Source organism: Argopecten irradians, chromosome 1, assembly GCF_041381155.1.
Source record: "Argopecten irradians isolate NY chromosome 1, Ai_NY, whole genome shotgun sequence".
Taxonomy (NCBI): Eukaryota; Metazoa; Mollusca; class Bivalvia; order Pectinida; family Pectinidae; genus Argopecten; species Argopecten irradians.
The window spans coordinates 3,211,705-3,237,452 of NC_091134.1; the positions used below are offsets into that span (position 1 = coordinate 3,211,705).

The window sequence follows — 25,748 nt, forward strand, 5'->3', positions numbered from 1 at the left end:
CAGTAAATCTACTTTCTAAATATCTGGTAACAAAATCTCTTGTAACAGTGTATCTACTGCATGTGTGTTGAAATGCTAACTTTGATTTGCTCAGAAATAATTATATAAAATAATTTCAAAAGAAAAGTAAACATTGTTTACCCCACACCTTACTAATACCCTTTCTCTGATTCTTATCTTTCAGAGTTACTTCCCTTGGTACGATACAAAATGTCCCGACAGAGTGAATTCTGATAGAGATCTTATAGAGTTGCTTCCCTTGGAACGAAACGGAATGAATTCTGATAGAGATCTAAAAGAATTGCTTCCCTTGGAACGAAACTAAATAGAGATCTAATAGAGTTGCTTCCCTTGGAACGAAACAGAGTGAATTCTGATAGAGATCTAATATAGCTGCTTCCTTTGGAACGAAACGGAGTGAATTCTGATAGAGATCTAAAAGAATTGCTTCCCTTGGAACGAAACGGAATGAATTATGATAGAGATCTATTAGAGTTGCTTCCCTTGGAACGAAACGGAGAGAATTCTGATAGAGATATAATAGAGTTGCTTCCCTTGGAACGGAATGAAATGTACTGAAGGAGTAAAACGAAGGGAAGCAATTCTGAGAACAGAAAAATGAAATGAATAAAAAGAACTCGTAAATAAGCCATACCGTATTTGACTACCGCTAAAATGCTGTCGAAAGTTAGCCAATTCGGAAATAAGCCGGTATCCGGTACTTGAAAATACAGTGTGGGTTTTTATCTATTACTATCAACAGAAAATTAATTAAATCTCTGCTATAAAAGAAAATAAGCCGCGTCTTATTTTCAAGTTTTCAGGGTTACTCGTCAATAAACTGTGCCTTATAAAGGCGAACGTTCAACTTTATAGGGAAAAGTATTCTTATCAATATTGCAGTTACTTGCCTTCGTTTCATTGCTGACGGACTGAAACGAAGGGAAGTAACTCCGATAGATCAAAATAATTTCCCCAGCAAAGTTGAATTACATGTATTTCAGTGATCTATTGATTCAGTGTGGTTCACTATACAGTAGAATACAGTTGGTCCTTACGTCTCTCGAACAATGTCTACACTCATAGAATTAGAATTATCACAAGAAGGACTTGCCTTCGTTTCATTCGTCAGTACCAGTCATCCTAATCTTATTCCCACTCTATATATCATCCCAGAACTGCGAGGTGTGGTGTGTGTTTGATCAGGAGTAATACAATAAGATTTTGTTGAACAAGTTCGATCAGAAGACATCCTACAAGTACAACACTGACGGCTAATCTAGCTTTATGATCAGACCTGATTCGATTGTCCTCGTCTCGGAGGATACAAACAAGTCGACCTGGAGATATTTTGTACGAGACAGGTTCCGTATGGGAACCTGGTGCGGATATTTTATTGGATTTTAATGCGACCTTGGGCAAGTCCTGTTCACTGTTCTGACCTGTAATTTCTACCGATAAAGCTGACTGGAACATGTCCAAGGAGCTGTTATTCGTGGGTGTGTAATGACTGTTCTCGCAGTTTCAATATCCGTTTGTAAACGCGGAAGCATTCGTTAGAGTTTACAGGTTGTCGGCATCATTGTTTTGCTAACTTGTTCATTACCAATTTTTATTTCACCCCTCCATATCTAATTTTCATTCGGTCGTAAGCATTTATTCGTGGTATTAAGGCTCCAGCTTAGCGCTCAAAATAAATTGAAGTATGACGACTGGTTTGTTAGTTGTCAGTATAACTTGACCGGATAGAGTTGGGTGGTGTCTCTGTTTGCATGCTTCATTAATATATATTAGAATGAGACACATCACGAACGCACTACTAACCCCTATATGAACGTCAATACTACCAAACCCCGCATAATGGCATTCACCATCCCCTTTCAAATACAAACGTTGTGATTCGAACGTTCAAAATACTTTATTTTCATTATATAAAAAATGCTCCACCGCTGACAAATGATATTTTCGCACTATCAAAAACAGGAACAGACGATTTAGTATTTTTCTTCAGTTACAAAAGTTACTTACTTTACACCATTATCATCATTGAAAAATTTGAGCTTCTAATTTTACTTAAAGTTCAAAATATGAAAAATAATTAATTGCATCCCGAAAAAATTCCGTGTCACTATATCCTATATGGAAGGAAGTACTGATTGCTCATGCACCAAAGGCGAAATAAATTATTTTATATGATTTTTTTGTTAATTAGACATATATATACATGATCAAACACCAATTATTGTTCAACTGATGAATAATGAATAATACCATTACATAATGAATATCATTTATGCTCTGTCGGCGGTGGAGCATCTTTAATGTTCAAATGAAAAACTATTATAATAAACAAAAATAATCATTATTTTCAATGGTGATGACTTGATTTTTTATTTTTTTTCATTTTTTTTCGCTATAGGAAGTCAAAAGCACGAATCTTGTTGTTAAGCGGTATCTAGGCCTACGCGTTTCAGTTTTTTTTCAGGTTACATGGCGGTCGCAATCAATCGTTATATACCGCAAGTATCGACAGTAGCCTTAAGGACTAACAATGGCGGTATAAAAGGGCACTATTGAACCTTGATACCTCTGAAGTGACATTGTTCAATCTTCCGTTCTTATAAAAAAAAAACTTGGTGATTGTCATGGGTAATTTTTTTTGTGTTTATACGATTGGTAGATCATATGATTGTTAACAATTAAGTAGAAATATGATATTGTACATGTTTACAGATTGTTTCCTGTGACAGGGTTCCGTGTTGTCGTCTGTAAGAGTCCCAGACGGACTTTACGTACGTCAATCAAAGATAACGTATCTAAACATAAACTTGTTTTAACTTCGCTAGTTTTGGATGTGAATAACTCTTTCCGTAAATTGATAAAATTTGAAAAAAAATAATAAAATTGAAAATCTAACTTTGAATGATAGAACCTGTATTGTTTGATATGCAATGGCCTTGGTTTTGATTTTCCTCATCTCGTTATCAATCGAATATAAATATATCGAAGTTTGGTTACCTTGGGGGATTTCCGCTATATGTGAGAAATGCCATTACATGTGTTGCCGTGTGTATATTATTGAATTATTTATTCAACATCCTAACTTTATTTGACGTTTCCAATAATGGTATGTCGTTAAGTATAAGATAGGACACAGACAATATCTATTATGTAACAATAAAAATCCATTATATTGTGGAGATTTTCAATATCATTAACTTATAAGACGTACGTCAATCAAAGATAAACATTACCTTAAAAATTACAACCCACTCAATCTTACAAAATAGTTTCTTATATAAACCTCATCAGGTGTTCTCCCATACCACTCGTCACGTGACATTGGGATGCGAGTGGTACTAAGGTTACATAACGATTTAGAGGTCATGTGATCAATTGATATATCATGTACTGTGCCAATTAAGATATTACGTAACATATCGGTTGGTACACTACATGTATATCGCGTGATATGTCCTCTACCGTTTAAGATATCGCGTGACATACCTATTTGCGGTATCACGTGACATGTTCTTTACCGATTGAGAGATCACGTGACATACCTATTGACTATATCACGTGACATGTACTCTACCGATTGAGATAGCACGTGTATTCATGTCATATCGATGCACAATGTGCATATCACATTTTGAAAAAAGACAAGATGACGTTCAACAGATACATGTCAAAGAGCCGATATCACGTGATTCCTTCAGGGAGAGATCAAGTGACTGTAAGAGACAGAGGTAACAGCAATCCATATCTGTCGGTACCATTTAATCGCTTCTTCCACATTTCTAATTGGTTTTGTTGTCAAATTAGTTTTGTCACTAACGTAATTGTGATCCGTAAACGTAATTAGTGTTGTTAATTAACTAATGAAGGTGATAATCAATCCAGGGTCCCTACACAACATCAATTAACTTTCTTCCTGTAATCTTCTCCATGACTCCCGACTATCTTAAGTCGCTTCTTCCTACGCGTATCAAAGCCGATATCCATCAACATCATAATCTAGAGAATTTAGTGCAATGCACGCTCACACAAGGATTTACCGTAGATGAAAATGCAGTAAGGTTCTTCCTAACGAATATTTTGCTTCTTCCACGAGTAGAGAAAGGGACTGGTCTGTGTTGTGTCTACATTCCTGGGAGAGACAGTCAACCTTATTGTGACTAGATGGCATGCGACCGGTCTGTTTGTGATCCTGAAACCTCGAATGTTCACTCGGAGAAGACGTAAACAAATAAAGCGATAAACCCGAGATTCGCAGTAACAATGTATATATATCAAATATTTGTAGAGGTTATTCCCCCTTTAACGTCAGCAGACAGCCATAAAGCTGTGATATCCTGGAATTTGTCATTTCCGGGAGGCAATAAAAGAGTATTGACAATATCTACCCAAATGTTTACGTATGAAATAATTAGTTTACGAGTGGAATGTTCCATCCATTCTACGACCGCCAACAGTTGTTAAAATTAGTCACATTCAGACGGAGAATTTCGTTGCTATGAGGTTAAGTGGTCAGCTTTACAACGTTATAGAAAACATATTTTTTCTAACAATCTTATCATTCAACGAGGACGAGACGTTAGGAGAAAACGGCGAGGAAGAGGAGAAAAATTAAAGATGTTAGGTGAATTTTAATGATCAAGCAAACTTGATGACCTGGTGACCTGTGGACGGTTATATTACTTAGCGTTGAGACGCGATTCTAACATAAAATATAAAGGCCATCTGGGTATACATTACATTGGAAACAAACACATTTTCAAAAAGATAATGATTTTGATTGATATAATTTGTAATGTTCTTCAACGGTCGACATCTGCCATAGTTAAATAGCAACAACAGCACAAATCGTTTTCATATTTACTGACAAGTTTGCCAGTGTGTTTAGTTTCGTACGCAGACAATAGAACAAGTTTTCCTCAAGGTTATGTCAAAAGGTTTCAGTTAGCTGCTGTGTAGGTACAGTACGACGATATACCTTTACGTGCTGCCCTCAATTGCATGATCGTAAAGGCGACTCAATTTGGGATAGTATCTTTTCTCTTCTAAGTTACCTTCTTATTATGGCACCTTGGCACCGCCTCACATTTGGCCTTAAGTTGAACGTTAGTTCCTTTGAGGAAGATTAGATTCGGTCCCATGGCCGAGACACACCATATTCTATAAAAGTGATAGTTTCTGCTGAGCGGTAAGCAGGAGGAGAAACTACCACATTTGTAGACTTTGTCTTGGCCAGAGGTTAAACCAAAAGCCTTTATCACAGGTGCGAGCGCTCAACCAAGGGTCAAAAGTGAGATGGTGTCAAGGGAGACATTTGGAAGAAGAAAGTAAGTTAGGAAAAAAAGAAAAGATCCTAAATAGTTGCCTTTTACGAACATGCAATAGAGGCAGCACGTATAATTCTTACGCCCTACTTGCAGGGCAGCATCTACTACATTCCCGTTGTCTGAGTAATGTGAACGGATGAGGTTTACATGTCTTCGCCATGCTTCAGTGATATCGCACTAAAAAGACAAGAGCTCTGCTATTGCTAAGAGTCGCAACGCGATCGAACATGCTTCAATCTCTCAAAACACGCACTCACTCCACAAACTTTACACGAGAACCCGTCCTTCACACATTGGCTGTTAATAGGACGTTAATCTATATAATCAACCAGCCGACTTTACCAAAAGCACTGCTTTTGAAAGTTAGACACAAAGACAGAAAGATGACACAATACGTAAAATTATACATTATAAATCAAATGTGATATTACCGTTGTTTGGGAATAATAATTTGATGTTTCCTTTTTTGGCCACGGCGATGAATCTTCAAATAAACTATCTTTTTATTTGTATATTGATGCATTGTACATTATTTCCCTTGTCAGTTTGAAGTGTTTTAGACTAACAGTGATAACACGGAACATGTCAAGCGTCCAATCGATAACGATGAGTGACCCGGGTTTTTGTACCTGAAGATATCTTTCATAACGGAATTGATATGTACGGAAGTCGTGATAAACCCTTTTGTGGATATTATCTTGAGAGATATCCGTTCTAAACCTAGATATAACTGTTGACTCGTATATTGTTGTGCTGTTTGTAAATTTTGGAAAATATGCAAAAAATTGTACGCTTCAGTTTAGGAAGTCTACAGGGTTTAGTACATATTTCTGTAACCAAGTGACCACGCTATTTTGTTTACTATTTCTAGCATGTATTGGGAGAGCTGATTTGGCCGATATTGACTTTACTAAAACATACACATCAAATCATTTTTGACATATCCATGTAAATGGCGGCTACAGATTATATCATACCTTCAGACTTGATAGAGACACGTCTTGTGTGTTGCTTGGTGTCTTCGGCGGCATGCTTCAGTGATATAGCACTATAAAAAGGGCAACAGTTCCACTATACAAGAAGACACAACACGAACATACCGCAGTCTCCCAGTACACTCATCTCGCACAACATACACGCAACACACCGCATACATGGGAGGCCGTCCTTACATGACCATAGCTGTTAATAGGACGTAAATAAAACAAACAAACAAACAAATCTATAATTAAAGAATATTCTAGACGTGTTGTAATGGTTTGCTTTATCAAACGTCTATTGCGTTCTCTCTGAATTTTGTATTTTCATTTTAAAATCACTTGCTATCTAAGCAATTCTCCATGATACATTTACATACATGTACAATCTATATAAATTGTGTCCGTTTGTTCAAATAATGATTACCTTAATCAGAATTTTCTCTCTTCTCTTACAACCATCGATAGCTGCGAAACTTGATAGATAGCAAGAAAATATCAACGGCACATTCAAATCATATTACATATGTAGGAACATCGACTATTTTACTTTTACAAAAAAAAAAAAAAAAAAAATGCATACACTAATCATCGTTTGAATACCTAGGATTACAATCGGTTTATATAAAATACAGTCTCTATGTGTAGATATGGATTATATGACAAGATAAATCGCCGGAGATTTCCGAAGGAAGCTGCAACAAACATCAATTGCCACATCAATTTGGTAATTTGAAGTATGCAAAGGCTTTCTTCACGTGGATGTCACGTGAAATTCACGTGAATAATTATTGGCTGTGTGTGGTTTTGCAGTGATCGGATACATCATACTCATGTCATTCAGACGTAAATAGTCTACACTTTCAGCTCATAATATCTAAATAATTTTCCTTTATGTTATTTTAGAGAAAACAACGTCTTCTTAGCAAGCAACACTTTTTAGTTGCCATTTTCACAAGAACAAAGGAAACGACGTCATGAAGTTTAAGTTGTGCACAAAAATAATGATATTTTGTAAACGAAACATCGGGCAATTATGCAAAAACTATGAGCTGGAAGGTTGCTTTGGTTAAAATCCATCTAGAGATGAGATCAGGAAAATTCAAAGAAAAAAAATGTAAAAATGCATGAAATATATCGTAAAAATATTAGGTGTCTAAGCATTTGTCCACGTACTGTAGTTTGAATTTGGTTCAGTTTTAGCCTCTAAAACGCCGTTGTTGATCCCATTCATCGGCAACATCCGTCTAATCTACATGTACAGCCAATTAATGTATGTTAGAAACTGTTCAAACTTTATATCACTACATTGTACATAATGTCATCACGTCAATTAGTAAATTCTCTAAAATGTAGTTGTGACATCACATCATGTTAAGATGTAGTTTTTAGAACTGTGTAACATATGTCAGTCTTTGTTGATATCTTCTCAGATATTTCCACTGTTCAAACTAGTGATATTTTGTAGTACATTTGTATGTCTATATATCACTTCCTAGGTGTACTTGAAGGTAACTAAGTTGATTGAAAGTGTGTATGCATCAGGTCTAACCTTATATATTACTGTTCACTCGAATATGGTTGTGTTTGTATTTTTTTATCAAATATGCAAAAGTTGGACATTTCAGTTACACAAGTCCACAGGATTCGGGTCAGTATTTCTGTGACCTAATGACCATACCATTTTGTTTTCTCGTGTCCATAGCAGGTACAAGGAGCCCTTGTTTGAACGGATTCGACTTTACAAAAGCACACACATCGATTTTTGTTGTCATTTGACTATTTTTTTACTATTTTGAGCTCACTATTGTTGACCTTTTTGCAGGTAGAGCCTTTAAATGTGACCTAGGTTTGGATCGTTGCATTATATTAGCGTTACATGTCTTCTTGTATTAATAGTGGAACTCTTGTTCTTTTTATAGTGCTATATCACTGAAGTATGCTACCGAAGACACCAAGCAACACATACCCCAACAAGTTACATTATACTGACTGCGGGCGAACCAGTCGTCCCATTCCCTGTATACTGAGTGCTAAGTGGGAGTGGACACTACCACTTTTATAGGCTTTGGTGTGCCTCGGCCAAAGGACAGAACCCGGAGCCTACCTCACAGGGGCGAGCACTCAACAGAAGGACAAAGTGAGGAGGTGTCAAGTTAGATAATAGGAAGAACAAGGTTAGTTAGGAAGAGGAGAATTTAAGATAATATCCTAAATTTAGTCGCCTTTTTATCTTCATGCACTTGGGCAGCAGGTACAATTCTATGCGGCCCTACAGCTATCCCGAGATATGTCACCTGACTGATTTACACCATTAAAGTGGTAGTTTCTGTCAAGGTCAGCATTCAGCATCAAGGTAGTGTGACTGTAGATTTCGCCTGTTGTCAGTATTATGAGACCGGGTATAAACGTGGGCTTGACAACATGTTATAGTGATATCATCACAAAATCAGCAAGAGTTTCTTTTTCTTCACTATTTCATGGCGACCTAACACGAGCATACTGCAAACCATTCATCAAAAGCCGTAAATAACCTTAGCTGAGGACGTAAAACAAAAGTATCCAACTGACCACTGAAGTACACGAGCACGTGTGGCAGATGTTTTGTTTTTATTCTGATATTAGTAGGACGGCTCTGTGTTATACGTGGATTTTCACAGCGCTGGAGTATATATTTAAAACATGTTCTTTTTTCAGTGGAAGTTTTGATAGTTTGATGTTACATCGACGTGTCCTATAACCAAACCAATCATAAGCCATACCTATATTACCTGTTATTGTTGGTTTTATTACGTTTAAAGTACTAATGATAGCCTCCTATGTGTTGCGGCGTGTGGTGTCCGCATGGTTTGGAGGCTGCGATATATTTGTGTCTCATTCTAATATTGGAACTTTTGTATTTTTACACTGATATCTCACACACTGAAGACATCGAACAATGACACTCTACCCGGTCATAGTATACCATATACTACTAAGAATGGCAGTTGTGGTTGATGTATTCATGATAATAAAAAGCAAAATCATAGAAATGTGACAGTTATGCTTTTATTTTGTCTCGTACAAACATGAATTGTAAGTGGACCTGTGGTCAAAGGTCAAACAACTTTAACCTTTCAAAGGTCACGTGGTCAGAACTGTGGTTTACACTATATATGACGTTGATATATGTCGCCCGAAGATTGAAAACATCGGCGACAAGAGTTTTATATGAACTTCTTTAGACCTCAATGTATTCGTAGACGTGCGTGAAATCAGTCTATTTTCATATGGGATGCAATCACCATTTTTTCCGTCAAAAATACAATTGAAAAGTTATTTTACTTTTCATTTCATTATTATTTCTTTAAATTCTTTAGTTCTTGTCTATTTCAAGCAAAAAAAGAGACGAAAAATAAATACAAATATTAAAATAATAAATTTGTCATAACCAGCAGACGACAGGAAAAGACTGAGCATATATATAAATATGGACATATACTATGAAAACTCGCTTTGATATTAGTCCAGGGAAGTGTTGTTAATAACACTAACTAGATATCCGACATGCTGGAAGTGTACAACAAATATTCTTAGTTAACGGTGCAACACCGCTGACGAATGGTTTTGTTTCTCTATCAAAACCAGGAGCACATGAATTAGCATTTTCCTTCAGTTACAAAAGTTACGTAAATTACACCATTCAAAAAGTGAAAAGTTCGAGCTGCTTAATTTACCTCAACTAATGAAAATAATTAATTGTGCCTCGAAAAAGTCCATGGCTCTATGCCCTATATGGAATTAAATATTGATTGATCATCCACCAAAGCAAATTCAATTATTTTACATCATTTTTTGTTTAATGAGACATTTGATAACATAAGTAAACACTAATTATTGTTTAAATGATGGCAGTCGTTTATGCTTTGTCGGCAGTGAAGCATCTTTAAATTCTGTATTTTAATAGGGAATATAGTACATTATAACGGCCTGATAAAGGCAGTTTACATAATTCAAAATACTTGCGGTCTATAACTATGCTTGTGTAAGCCATTAAAGGTCGTGACTGTTTCTCGAGTTCATCATCTATTCCGAATTTGCATTTTACAGAGTTATCTGCACTTACGGGTAGGTATTGATTGTAACGTCATGTGTTTGCGACGTAACGTTAAACGTTTCGGAGAAAACGACGTGAATTGCGCTCACAAAATAATGACGTTACAATCGATACCTACCCGCAAGGGAGCTAACTCTGTAATATGGAAAGACGGAATTCTATAATGTAGGACACCTACAGGTATAAACAGAGGTTTCACAGTGGAGTGACTGACAGTGTCGACAATAACAAATCACCGAAATCATCAGTCGGGTAGAAAAACAAATACATGTCGTACATTTTCAGGTAAACCAACAATGAAACAATAAACAGTACCACATTTTGTCCACAAGTCATCTTTCTAACAACAAAAAATACAACAATAAATTATCGGTCTCATAACACCATGAAAAGGCACTAGCTAGTGTAACATATAGTTGGTCAAGCATGCGTACTCCCAGGTTTCTCGTAATTTCCGAAAAGGGAAGTTAAATGAAGATGTGACGTCATGCCGACTTAGTAAGTGATAAAACAACATTAAATAGCCCCCCTCTATCAACAGGAATGTCAAAGTTTTTGTAAATTATTGCAGTTTAAATTACTAGTCGTTCCAACTATTTCTCGATGTGTGACTCCATTACAAGATTTAACATTCCTCACAGACACCATCCAGTCATACATTTCGTATTCCACATTGAACAACACCTCAACGTCGACTTAAATCTTCAAATAGTCAATAAATATAATATTGTATAACAGCCTACGTCTAAACTTCAAACTAAAATAGTAAACGTACTACTAAGTATGTTCCGTTATCTAACTTACTATTTATATATATAGTTAATTATAATAAATTTGAAGAAAAATAATTACGGACGAAATCTATAGGAAATGAAAAAAAATAAAAAGTAATGTGAGCGCTTTCGCCCAATTGATATTTATATTATATATTATTTTTGATAATATATATTATTTATATATAATGTTCACACATTTTAAACTTGAAAGGACTTAACTCACTTTTGGACTTATATCTACACATATATACTGACAAACCGTAAGGTAGAAATCAACACGTAAACGTGTTCAGTGTAAAGTTCAAATTCATTATCAATGATAAAAAGTAATCATGTCTATTTTTCTTATCAAATACAAATTTCCATACGAAGCCTCTATCAACTTAACAGTAATTCCTCGCTGCTTTCTTTCACAATACGAAAATCGCGTAGCTCCTGTTTCTATGTAAATATTTCCAATATCTCTCTCTATATATATAATTGTTAGCGTGATCTTCTGAGTTGCCCTCCAATATTCCTGAAAGTATAATAACGTCATCGCAGTTAACGTATTTGAATATTTTTTTTTCTGTAAAACATACCGTAAAATTGCATTTTCTAAATTATTTAAGTATTTTGGGTTCTACGCAGGTCAGAATAAAGAGTAACAATACAAACTATGATAAACAGAGAGTCAACAAAAGAATAACAATACTACACTGGCCATCAAGGGCGTAATCAAAGACGCTTTGATTTCAGACAGTTTATTTCGAACATCGCCCTAATCAATATTTAGCTATTATTTTAAACTTGATACAATTTTGTAAATGGATAATCTACGATATAATGTGCGGAACGTAGTATCAAATCATTTCACTAATGAGCTATATTGTAACACATCACTACTGGTCACCACTGGCTTCCTCAGTAAATAGCTCATTAATTCTTTCTTAACCAAGTCCAATAACGACAGTCTACCTATTCTAGTACGTACTAGTGAGCCTGTCCGTGCTTTCATAACCGATCCATGTTGACTGAGAGTGAATTGACCCCGATCCTGGTTTCCTAACAAAATAGTTAATCAACCGATATATATATATCATCCTATGATACCACAAAATATACATTTATCTCAACTTATCGATTTTCTGGGCACTAATGATGTGCTTATTAATAGGTTCACCAGACACGAGTCAGGACTTAAATTTAACGGCTTATGTTGATTGGATATTGCTTAGCACGTGATGAAATAGAATAGATAGGTCGGGTGATGCTGCTAAATCCACGAGGCTCATACGAATGTCAGGATTTCTTTCTGGTTTCTTTAAAATGACACCAGCCACATTTTATATGCGTATATAACAAAAGTCTCGTATTCCTAATCGCACCATGACAATCATTCCAATAACTACTGAGATCATGGCCTAGCCACTGTCAATATAATTTAAATAACTACTTCAGACGAACGGACGGACAGATATATCTACTATGCCTACAAATGTTTTCTTATAAACGCATCGAAAGTAAAATAGGGATCAAAAGAAGGGACGATAACAAAGATTTTACTAGATCGCAATTTCTATTCAATAGCCACAATTCGAGGGATACCTTTATTGTTTATAGATATATATCTGCAGGGTTGGGTGGCGGCCGAGGTCATTGCCTTCGCTTGGCAACACTTTAAATTATTTTTTATTTAATTAGCACAACCTAGCGGAAAGAAATATACTGAGAAAGGTTACCCAATGTAATGTTTATATCAAGAGCAGTATATGAAAAGAAATGGTACAACCATGGTAACTGACAATTTACAAAAATAGAAGTTTGTTCGCTCGCCATCATTCATCTTAATTTTGTCGTTGTCTCTAAGTAACCCGCGATCACCGGTACCAACAGGCCAACGTGATATCACCAGTAACCACGTGACGTATCACACTAATCTTCATGGTAACAGTTCAGTATCTATTTGTTCCTATGGCGACGTTTTGTATACCAGACAGCGTGACCTTACTCGTTTGATTGTGACTGGAGCGCCACCTTTTCATGACTTTAGTCCACACATTCATTTCCTATCAGAGTGATTACGGTCCCGGCCTAGTCATGTAGCGTCCGTCACTATTGTTCGTGTAAAAGATTGATTGTTTAAACTGATTTTTTCAAAATATTTCATCCTTGATGTTCGTTTCAGGTACATGTCTATAAATCTTTGACGAAACTGCTGACTCATTATACAATATAACACAAAGTTGATTGCATTGTTCACAAGCGCAATGAAATCCATCAAATCACCAAGTGGCATGTACACATTGTCATAGAAACCGGAAACTAAAGCACTTGCAAGAATAAGAATTCCTTGTGGAAATTCTGTAACCAAAAATAAAATCATTACAACTAATAACATCCGGGTAGTTTTAGACTGACGTACTTCCCGTTTACAGTTGGAGTTTGTGGATGAAAGTCTCCGCCTCCGTTTCTTTCCTTTAATTCCAACACTGTAGAGTAAGGAGCCACCGAATATAACCATAAGCGCACAGGGCACCAGTTTAGCCAATATGGCGTAGGAAATCACATTGGCGAACACAATTGGTTCTGTCTCGTTGGTGGCGAGTTTTAAATCCCTTAATCCATAAAGACTCGTGTTCCCATAGTCGTGCCGCTCTATCTTATTGGTGAGGTAGTTGGGAACCATTGCAATTGTCGATATGATGTACACCAAAATAGTCACAGCTTTCACATGCTGTAAACTACGTTGTTTTGCTTGGGGGCCCCTCAAGGGGGTGCGCATCTGCATAAAGCGGAACACTGACAACGACACCCCTAACCAAATAGAAATCGTATGTGTGGTGGCCGCCAAGTTTACCGTGATCAATAGGAAAGTTGCCCACCCCTCGGAATACTTCTCTGGAGAGACCTCGTCTGGATCATGTATACAGTAAAAGTGAATAGCAAAAGGCATATATGGAGCCATTGTAAGGATATCCGAGAAAGCCAGTCCGCACAGAAAAAGATTTGTAGCAGTACGCATGTCCCGTCGAGTTAGGATCGTAATGTTGAAAATGTTTGTACAGATACCAAAGGCACATACAATGATGGATGCGTAACCGTGAACGCCAGAAAACCAATGAGAAAAGGCGAGCAGGAAGGAGGAAGGCGGGGGAGTTTCCAAACCTGGCCCGACCCCTGGGGCCACACTGGTAACATTAGTTTCCTCCATGGTGTATCAGTATTTCCTAGACATTCTGCGCAATGGACATGGCCGTCTGAAAATATAAAATGAAACCATTTCATACTCATTCGTACTCATTTGGGTTTCAAAAATCATTCATTGGAGTTTATTACCAAATTATTCAGGAATTGTATGAATACTATTAACACTTGCACGCAATCCTATCGATTTCAAACTTTATAAACTCAAAAAGCAATAGTCTACAAAGTAGGGTAGGGGTTGTGTCATCGGCAGCCTACATCGTTAGTCTAAATCTAATTGTGACAGCGCATGTCCCAATGATGCGTTCGCCCGCCTGAAATTATATTACGGGAATAGATTTGCCTCCGTTCCTGATTGCTTAGATCCAGCTAATCTTGAAATAGTGCTGGTGCTACAACTTTCGGACGACATTAGAGAAAAACGAAGCTATTTCAATTGTATATATAAACCGCTGTCGATAGTTGCCAGATGAGGCCCCATCGCGACCATATCTAAATAAGCAATTATAATTCATCCCTGTTTTTTTTAATCTTAATAATTTATATCCCGCACCATGTTACCGGCTTTACTAAGAAAAATATTTTCATAATTACGAATCATTGATATATATGGTTTGTGTAAACGCTGGTGTTGTTTATTTCTTAAAAATTGACTTAGTAATTGTAAATGAATTTTCAGTAAATGCTATCATGTTTCTTGCATTTGTGTTGATATTTTTCGTAGTCTCGAAACAGATTTAACATTATTTGTCTGACGCATGAAATGAGAGATAATGTACAAATGATATTTTTTCTTGTATTTGTGATAATAATGTATCTTGGACGTCCATATACCAGGCGAATTTTCATCGTCCCAGATAAATCTATGTACTCAACCTACTTGTGTGAGGGATGCGTTTTTCTAGACTTCCGTAATTATCTGATTACTAAGGGATCAATGGCAGAATCTAATCACGCGTGAGCCTATTCGGCATTGTGTTTTTTGGAATGATAAGCCAAACATACAACCACCAGAACACGACTGTCCCATTACCAGTCAAGGGTTTTATACTAAGCGTCGAATCACGAGTTGTCAGAGGGGAAAAGGCCAAGGCGTTATTCCTAACCGGCCAATTTTCTATAACGAGAAAGCTTAACTCAGCGGATTGTCAATGTTCTCACCACACCAAAACATCTATAGAGTTCTATCGTTAATACAAAGTTCTATAAGTATGGTTTCTCCCTTCAACACAAGGTCAATAGGTCCCTTACCTTCAGAGGTCACAGGTCGTGCTAGACTTGTAATCCTCGATACTGATTTTACCGGCAATAGTACACAACAGATCTCACTCTATGTATCGGTTCACACGAAAACGTAATAAAACACCACAAATATCAGTTTCTTTACGAGATTTTACGAGATCCAGAAATTCTAAGAATGGCCGGGAATACACAGCACTCATCGTTCTCCCTACTCGGTATCTGGCTAAAGACGAGGAATGTCGTGTTCTTTATTTAAGGAAATCATGACGTCAAGAACGTAAGTTTCATGCAATGATTGTTCAATCTGGTCACTGATAATTTGTATTATTTAGCATGCGCTATCGCCTTGAGGTCAGTGATCTGTTAAGGACGAGAATGACCGCTGGGCCATCTATGTGTAAGGGACACACTGGTCAGTCTCACATTTGATGCCAAACACATGAACATGATTATTGCCTGCGGGGACCACGAGACGAGCATTCATTATTAGCTTCAATACACAGCTTTGATATCCTGTCTGTTCAGTTTTAGAGTGACACTTACAACAGAAAGTATAAATAACATTTTTTTCTATTTTATTTGTTAATTTATTTACTTCATATTGTATTATTCTCGCTGTTTTTAAATGACTTGGGCATAATCTGGGTCGGGTACGTCTTTCTCTCCCCGAATTCAGGTCCCTCTGCTTAATGTTATAAACTGCCGCTCTAAACATACCTTTAGGTGACTTTTTATTTACTTGATTACCACCAGCATAAAATCAGTGTCGCAGAATAGCACAGCGTATGATTCATTCAGACTGAAAGTATATAACATAAGCGGTTTTTGTATACACGTTTCCCTAAAACATATCAACAGAACTTTATATCACATAGATGCACCGAACTGCTTTCTAATACTAGAACAGATTGTGACATCCCTACTCATGGGACATCTACGATCAATAAGTCTTACTTATACTACAACGAGAAGCTGCATCTTTTTCAAATGTAACTTCCATTTATTTTGCATATAAACGTATGCTATCCCTATTTTCCCTGACAACACCGATCTTTTCTGTAGAAAGTTCTTACAGGGGATCGAGACAACATCTGACTATTTTATAGAGAATGTTTTCCACGTGTAATGTGTTATCTGAGTACGTTGTAAGTGTGATAATCGACAATCTGACATTTGTCATTATTCCCCAGATAACTATCAGTTTTTTACAGAAACATGCCCACCGTATCCCACAGCGCATGCGCACATTCACTTTACTAGCGAACTTAAAGACCAAAACATGTTATGAGGCTGTTCGCCATGCCGTTCTGATAAACGAATTCAACAAATATCTGAAAGCTTCTAGGTTTAAGATAAAAACTTCTATTCTAAATCAAACTTCATAATGAGAAAGCCATTTAGTTGATCAGCTGCGAACACACCGAGTCGATATAACATAAATCAGTCTGACTATGCTGATATTAAAATGGTTAAAGTGCGCATGCCCCAATAACGCATGCTGGGATTACAGTGTATATCATATACCTCAGCTTGATATTGATAGTTAAATAAGGATGATTTATTTACCGAATTATTTATACAACGTTTAACATACGGTGTCAGCGAATAAGGGGCCCGAAAGGGAGATTGTGTAAGAAAATACTATATCTAAATCATTAATGAGAAAATAATCGCAGGAAATATAACGGCTCTATATGATAACAATATTGGGATCCCAAACAATGCCGACTTGACGTTAATCGAGAAGTCAAAAGCAATCAGTTTTCACGGAAAATACAATTACAGGCAGACGTGTTCATCAATGGAACCTATTCAACACATTATATATTTTGTGTATTATTACCATATAATCGCATTCAATTTCCATAGATTTAAATCATCCGGAACAATCACGCACGAACTCTGCCACTGAATAGGCACGACGCCTTTCTCTAGCTATATTCGTACATTAGAATTACCGTTATCCCATGACTATTTATTTACCAGAATATTTATTATCAAGTTTTGATATTTAATCAAGTTTTGGAATCAATGTATATTTTGCTGAACCAAATGTTTGTTGATTGATTCAGCGTAACATCCTAACAGCTTTGGTCCTATAGTACTGTATCATATGTATATAATATTTCAGAATGCTTTGGTATATTCTTGATGTGTTTCCATGTACTAGTGGAACTCTTTCGACCTTTTTATAGTGATTTTCACGCAAATTATATTGACTGCGGGCAAACCAGTCGTTCAAACTCCCTTCATATTGAGCGCTAAGCAGAAACTACCACTTTTTAAAGAATATTGTCTATCTCGGCCTTGAGACAGGAATAGATACTGAAGGAATACAGAGACGCGATATCAAGAGCAACGTTAAGAAGAAGTAAGGAAAATGAGAAGTGTTGTAAGATTAGATTCCAAATTTAGTCTACTTTCACGAATGAGGACAGCAGATACAATTATAATGTCCTACCTGCAGGCCAGCTACACGAGTTCTATTAGAAAGGCGACATCCAGACTGAATGAGTGGTACCGATTTCGGGTTGTAAATTTACATATTGTTTATTTCGGATGTAAATGAAAAAAATGCTAATTCAAACCAATGAGCCACACTAGGTGTAATGGATGGAACGTATCAAGTGCCTTTTCTCACGTAATGGTCGTGCTTTAACGGCACGTGGCGTATATTGACGTTATCTATTTCATTTCCGCTGTTTATAACGACGCTGGCGCGTGCGATAACAACTTTCAATACAAGACAATGTATAGTATGTCCATCACTTGATGTGGCGAAATTAAATGGACATTATATAAATTATATTTTTATTGGCATTTTCCGATTGTGTTATAATGAATTTCTCGATATTAAACGCAACGGAAGTCAGATAAATTGATCCCCAATATAATGCATTAGTTGAACAGGTATTGCATCAGTGTAACGAGGCTATTAATTAACTATACATTAACTAGCGCTAATTTACCAGACATTAAACCATTCTTGGTGTGGCATACGGCTGATAGTGGCTAGAGACACGAAGAGTGTCGGCATAAATGGCCCATTAACGGTCACATGATGCAATCAATGTCCTGCACGTGCTGTGTCCGGGAAAGGGAGATAATCAACATTGAATGATAGGATATTTATCGAAGCGTGTTGTATGAAACTTCAAATCAGTTGACCTATCGGTTGTGTATGTATTGATCAGTAAGAAATGTAAAGCTTGTTTGTTTGAGCAATTATATTCTACCCTAAAGATAGCCATCTATTCGTTGCTGGCATTATCGACTACTCATTGCAGTACATAACAACGACAATCCTACGTCCTTCACGCCTGAATACATTGATAACGTACCATCTTTTGTTCTTTACTGATATAAGTATTCTCATCAATTTGAAGAAATGCATTAAATTGTAAATCATTAATTTGTGGTTCACTCAACACATCCATGGACAACTTTAGGTTATTTGCTTAACGTTTAGACCTTCGTCAGTACTTAAGCTGCCATACCCTATTTACTTAAAGTGAATAGTCGGGCAAAGAAAACCAGTCTAAATGCGTTCATTGGCCTTCCAAAAGTTCTCACATATTAATACGACGGCCAAGTTCTGCTTAGTTTCCCAGTTCTGACCATTAAAGTAAAGGAAAGTTGAAAGCATTGAAAGCGAGGCTGCGTGTAAATGTAACCACGGACATAGTCAGCCGGGAGGACGTATTAGGATTCCTATACTTTAAATTAATTTCTTCGTACGCAGACAGATTTTGGCGAGAGATTTTATTTTTCCATTTCATAAGAAATCATACTGGATACATTGACACCATTTTTACCGACTTTAGCCATCGATATCCTTGCCCGACTGTTCACTTTAAGTATGTTAAAAAATTCCAAAATATTTATCATCTCGTTGATCATCGGAAGATGGAATCCAGCAACATTGGACGTTTTACACACATCCTGTTGTCTGTAATCCCATGATAAACCACGTGTTCACGTTCTGACACACTGAAGCTGACCAGGCCAACTCACGAAATGTAAATATCCATGGACCTGTTTTAAATACTGAAGGCTAGAACCCATAAAGATGTCACAAGAACAGCACAGGCTAAAAGAGTTGTCGTGTACCCGACATTGGCTTTCATGGTAACTGATTTGAACTTGTCAGGTGGCATTGAACTGCCAAGTAAACAACGATATGTTAAGAGCCGTTAAATGTAGTCTAAAATCTCTTGAGAGTTTCAACCATCAAACATTGTGCATAATGTGGACGGGTGAATTAATAGATAAAAGGTCACAATAACTGTAAATCTTGCCTATTCTTCTCCACATTCAACTGTCTTGAGTGTAGCATTAAAACTATAAAATCAGTGGAGGCATCATTGATTATGTAACGAGAATTTGTCAATATTACAAAAGAAGTCTGTTGGGGAATACTACTGGTTTGATAGAACATATCGAATTGGCCCCTACCAGAAAGGCCCCGGGATCTTTTCTCTGGCTGAGAGATGGACCGAGACCACAATTAACTCTGCTATATGTTTCATTGTAACGTTAAAATTCATAACAAATTCCCAAAATTTCGTTGACAAGTTTCCATCTAACCTGGTCAAGGTCAACATCCGAGGAACAAATTCTGAAAGTTTCAACCTAGCATGACTGGCATTTTCTCAAGATATCTGTCATCAAGTGTCACCATGTGCCAATTATATACATCCGGGTCAGGGGTTGGGGGTCAAAACAGGACTTTTTACACAGGATCCTGGAGCAATAAAAACATAAGAAAATTCAATATTTTACACTATAACAGTTAAAATGACATATACACTACACATCTACATTAAATTTGTTGGCAAATACCAAGTTCATAGGGGCATGCAGCATGTTTTCATAAAATACATACATTTCTGAAGGGACTTCATTCGTGGGTACTGAAACCGGAAGTATGTAATTGTGGTCTCAGTCCTATTAAGATACACTAGTCTATAATATGGTAGTTCCTGCTCCTGCTTAACATTCGGTATGAAGGGAGTGGGACGACTGGTTAGCCCTTTGTCAGTATACTGTGACCGGCGTGTTGTCTTCGACGTCATGCTTCAGTAAGTGAGCATATTGGTCTATCAAAATGAATGAAATATATTTAGTACTGTACTATTTATATACATATGTCTATTTCCTTACTTTTGACAAACTATAGGTAACTCAGGTAAACGAACAAAGGTAAACACAGGTAAAAATTACAGTGGAACTGACTATTATTGGTTTTCCATTGTTTTCCTTTACCAACAATTTTCTTTGTTCTCTAAAAAGAACATATCAAGATAGCACTACAAAAGAAACAACACGAATACATCAGTCTTCCAAAACATACAGACATCCAGACAGACAACAACTGCATAAAAGGAAGGTCGCCCTTAAATAACACTAGCTGTGACGTAAAACCTAATCAATTAGCCACCTATTGAGAGGAGATAAGTAATAAATGCCGGAAAGATCAAACACTGATGAAATAGAAATGATTGAAAACATATGTAAGATAGGAGCAAAAGTGTGTAAGACAATGTCTATTATGAAACCGTGGTCGTCAGCTCCATCAAAAAGATATTATCTACGGATGTCCCCAACCAACATCATATTAATTATTATATATTTACTTTGGTAAGTTTTATACTTGACACAGAAATATGATTTTTGTTGATCCGTCTTAGGTTTTAAAGTCAAAGCGATATTTATTTCACAAAACCTAAAATTTTATGTTGATTTTTAATGTTCTAGAAAAACATTGCGGTGCCTGGATAGTGGAGCGAATGTTGCAGCTGTGTGATACAGGGTAAGTATAATTGGCCGTAAGGTAAAAGTGAATACTGTAATAAACACCCTACGATAGATTTACTCTAGTTTTCTTATTCGTATGAAATATTTCAAATAAAACTAAAATCTAAAGTGTTAACATCTCGTACACCTGGCGTAAGAATATAGACCCAGGTATGGCCCATAACGTAAATGGAAAGTTAACTTTGACTGTTTTATCATTTGAGCTTGAGCTCCAACATATTGATCAATTTGTAAATCATAAGTTACTGACACATATACACGTTTAAACACAACGTACTAGTACGAGCATGAAGGTGTTCATTTTCCCCCAAATGACGTTTTACATCTTAAATAAAATCTTGGTCACTTATGAGGGTAATATTATTGCTATGAGAGATTTACCGGTGTTCTTCAGAAAACATTGACCTATGGCCATTTCATGGCAGCTGGTCAGCTAGTCACTTTTTCACATATTCAAATGTTTTAGAATATCAAATCAATTGGTGTTGATTTAAATGAACCATATCCAGTTCTCCATATGATGTATAAAACAGCCAATCACCTTTAGGGACATCAGTTCGCCACCATCCCAAGACAACACCTATTTAAGGTTATTTGTGTTACGACAAACATACCTTTGTCACACAACATTTACCAGTGTCACAAAAACCACCAGCTCAATTTTATTGCTCACATTAAATGCCCTCCTAAGGTGATTAAAAAGTCAAAATAGCTATCAAAAATGCTTAAAGATGTCGCCCTCATACGAATGACTAAAACAGCAGTTAAGTAGGCGATTAAGAACCAACAATTTAATTTCAGAAGAATGTACATTTTAACTTCTTTTTAAAGAACTCAACACAGATCTGAATAATAATTGTTGTGTACTGTAAAATGGTTAATTGTTGAATAAAACTAAATGTGTGTGTCTTCATTTGAAAACATGTTACTTCTGGTTAATTGGTCATCTAGTCATTGCCAATTAATGATAGCATGATCCATCAATTGTAATGTTAATTTTTGTTACTAATAATAGAACACTGCTGGCTGACTGTAAAGTGCGTACGACAAAGAAGTGTCGGTATCACGCGATGTCAATGGTAATCAGACAGCTTTTATAGAGTTTGGAATTTTAAAGTCAAAACCTCGTCTGGGTCGGTTAAATAGACCGTATTCATGGATATTCAAATGTCCCAACGGCAAAATATTGAATAAAATGCCAAAGAAATAATAACAAAAAGTAATAAGATCGATGGAGATGGCGGCAATTTTTCCGTATCAGTTTGTGATATTTGGATTTGTCTGCGCTTTGCACGTTATTTCCTCAAACAAGCACTATTACAAACGACAAAAATTCTGTAATATTACTTGAGAGTCATTTAGGGAAATTGATTGACCTCCAAACATCTCGAGCGTTCTTGCATAGGCACTTAACTATGACATTGTCTTCCTTACAAGTATTCCATCACGCTCGAGGCACTGCATCTGACTTCATTTAAAACATTCAGATGGGGAAAACTATCGACGGAGTAATAGCTATATCGTTTTCTGAACGTCCAGCAAAACTGGACTAATGTTTCCAAGGCGTTTCAATGATCGAACTGGTTCGCCATGGCAACGTAAATATGCAAATCAAGTCAGCGTAGACTAATGTATTTATGGTTCAGCAGAACCGAGGTTTTCATCAGTAGTATATAATGTCACTGAGGAGTGCTTTATTAAGGAAAGTCCCAGGGTATATCAAGGAAGATGGAAGCAGATTTGGGACAAGAACTTTGGGAGTTACGAGACATGATGCTAGGATATCTAAGAGTAATATACAATTATGTGGTGGCCGTGGATATTATATATCTTGTGTGCCCACGTTTGTGCGTAATCTCGCCATGAACTTTCATCTAAGCGTAATCATAGTATTGTATGTGGTATCGCATTTGTTTGGAATTGTTCTGGCAATAAGGGATTGCATGGGGTTTTGTTCCCAGAGTACGAGATGACCAATTTTGTTATACACTATAGCATTGGAACCATTTAAAAATATTAATGCGTTAAAGGTAGTTTCTTAAATATCTAGTTTTATAGACCGCTGTTTTATAGCACTAGATTTCTGGAACACAGCCTGAAACGCCTACAATCACAATGACGTCAGATCGTCCTCCGAAACCAGCAATGACAACCACATCGTTTTCCGATGATACAATCGACTAAAAGTTTACAATAACACCACGAATGCGTGAACATGTGAAACTTAAGAGAACCTTCCATCTTTTTTCGTGATGTGAAGTTCCCATGTGATGTTAGAGGAATATCACAATCTGACTTCAAAAAGTAACTGATAATTTATAATTGACTTCATTTACCATAAGAAATTGATGGAACTCCCGAAATAATTTGCGGCTATTTTGATGGTATTTTTCTGTTTCAAAATTAGATTGTTTTATAATTTGCAACAATCAAGAAAAATCAACTGTCCTACATGTATCTATTGCCTAGAAAAATGCACGGGGGACAAATGTTGCATAGCCTTGAATTCATAAGCGATTCTATGGTACTGTTCTAATTCTAATTAACAGTAATGGTTCGTGTGTAGATGCCAATTTTTGACTGATGATTAAATGACTGATATTCATCAATGGAATTCAAGAAACAGCTCATGGTCATCATTATTGTAATAAAGCCACTTTGGTTAATGATCTATAGCTGAACTATATCTTCTGAGCAACATATTCATGTTTTAATGTTTACAACACGTGTCCTTTATTGAAGAGAAAAAGAGCCAATTACTTTTATTTTCTAAAAATCACCGAAACCTGATTCCAAATGCAAACTATGATAACAGCATATTATCAGTATGTTTGCAGTGTAAGACTAAGGGGGCCTCTGGTGGTTGTTTTGGCAGTAAAAACATTATTGACAAGATTGCTTCGCGTGCGTCTCGCCATGTGTTACCGATAATGGCGGTTATTTTCAAGTCTATCGCAAAATTGTTTTTGTTACAATTTCGTTGTAATTTTAAAAACCACTTTCACAATCCAAATTCTTGAATAAAAATCATAAAACGCTTTTTTGAAATCAGACCACCTGGAAAGCCACAACCCTGTCAATATCGTAATGTTAGATATTATACAGATTCGTCAGATAGTTACGTGTAATTCAGAACAACATTTGGCATTTCTGGGATGCGTGAAAACCTGGCAGTACAGGCGACAGGTTAGCAGCGGGAAGACTCCAAGGCAGAAGTATTCACCGCGGGGATCGCTTATTTTAATATACACTCTTGGAAAGTGCAGACCAAAAGGTATGCCCTCCCAGGAGGGGTAGAGAACCGACGAACATGAACAATTCGCAGTTAGGAGCGTAGGACAAGGTCAGATTAACAAAGATATAAATTAATTAAACGATCTGATGTTGATAAGGATATGAACTATATAATATTATCTTTATAGCTTTAGCCGCGGCTTACTTTCAGAGAACGATAATATAATGTTAATATATTGCGGTTTAAATAAATGATTTTGTTTTACATTTCTATATGCTTTATTTTACTCATAAGCGTTTTAATTCAATGAAATCATCCAAAACGCATAAGGCATTCACCTAAAGCAAACAATTGCATGTAAAGCATACAAATTTAGACAAAAGGCGACTAAATTTGGGATATTATCTTTTCACTTTTCCCCCGAACATTTCACTTATTCCATAGGCTTCGACCCACCCTTTTTAGGCATAAATTGAGCTTTCGCTTTTGTGAGAATTCTTATCATGTTTAACTTTGATCTAAGAGTAATTTAAAAGACACATCATGGACATATTTGACTTCCAAAACACACACGTAAGCAAATGGATTCCTATTTATAACAACACAAAGCCGCAGTAAACACATTCTCGATTTTAGGTTTGAATACATAGACTTCCTCACAGGGGCGAAAACAATGCGGTGTCAAGGAAGACGTTAGGATGCAACGTCTTTTTGAAGATAGTAATGTCCGACATTCGATCTTCAGATCTATATACTAGTTGAACGTCCCATAGTAAGGTATCATAGCATACAATGTGGACATGTTAACCTGTAACGGTTAGTCCATGAATATTACATGCTATCCATATTAAACATGGTTTTCTATCTGTTTACTTGTCGATACAACAACTCTTTTATTCCGTGTCGTGTTTTTCGATTTGGCGTTGTACTAAATATCTCACATTTTTATAAACGTCTTGCGGGCGATCATCAAATCAGTCAATTATGTCAAGCTAGATAAAATTAATTGTCAGTTAAACTCAATACAAAATGAATTTTGTGTCAATTATAGTCAATGTGAAATGAGTTCACTGC

At 36.4% G+C, this 25,748-nt stretch overlaps 1 protein-coding gene across 4 annotated transcripts in view; it reads right to left on the minus strand.

The window, feature by feature from the left end:
* Positions 1–9,354: 9,354 nt before the first annotated feature.
* LOC138315247 (G-protein coupled receptor dmsr-1-like) overlaps positions 9,355–25,748 on the minus strand; it is a 141,003-nt gene continuing 124,609 nt past the window's right edge. For 2 of the 4 annotated variants that reach the window (XM_069256134.1, XM_069256116.1), the window contains 2 exons: positions 16,340–16,421; positions 9,355–14,433 (listed from right to left, as the gene is read on the minus strand). In XM_069256134.1, the coding sequence (XP_069112235.1) occupies positions 13,272–14,387 (1,116 nt within the window). In that variant the 5' untranslated portion in view covers positions 14,388–14,433; positions 16,340–16,421 and the 3' untranslated portion in view covers positions 9,355–13,271. The remainder of the gene's footprint in view (positions 14,434–16,339; positions 16,422–25,748) is intronic. The other 2 variants (XM_069256143.1, XM_069256126.1) reach the window with 1 other exon arrangement.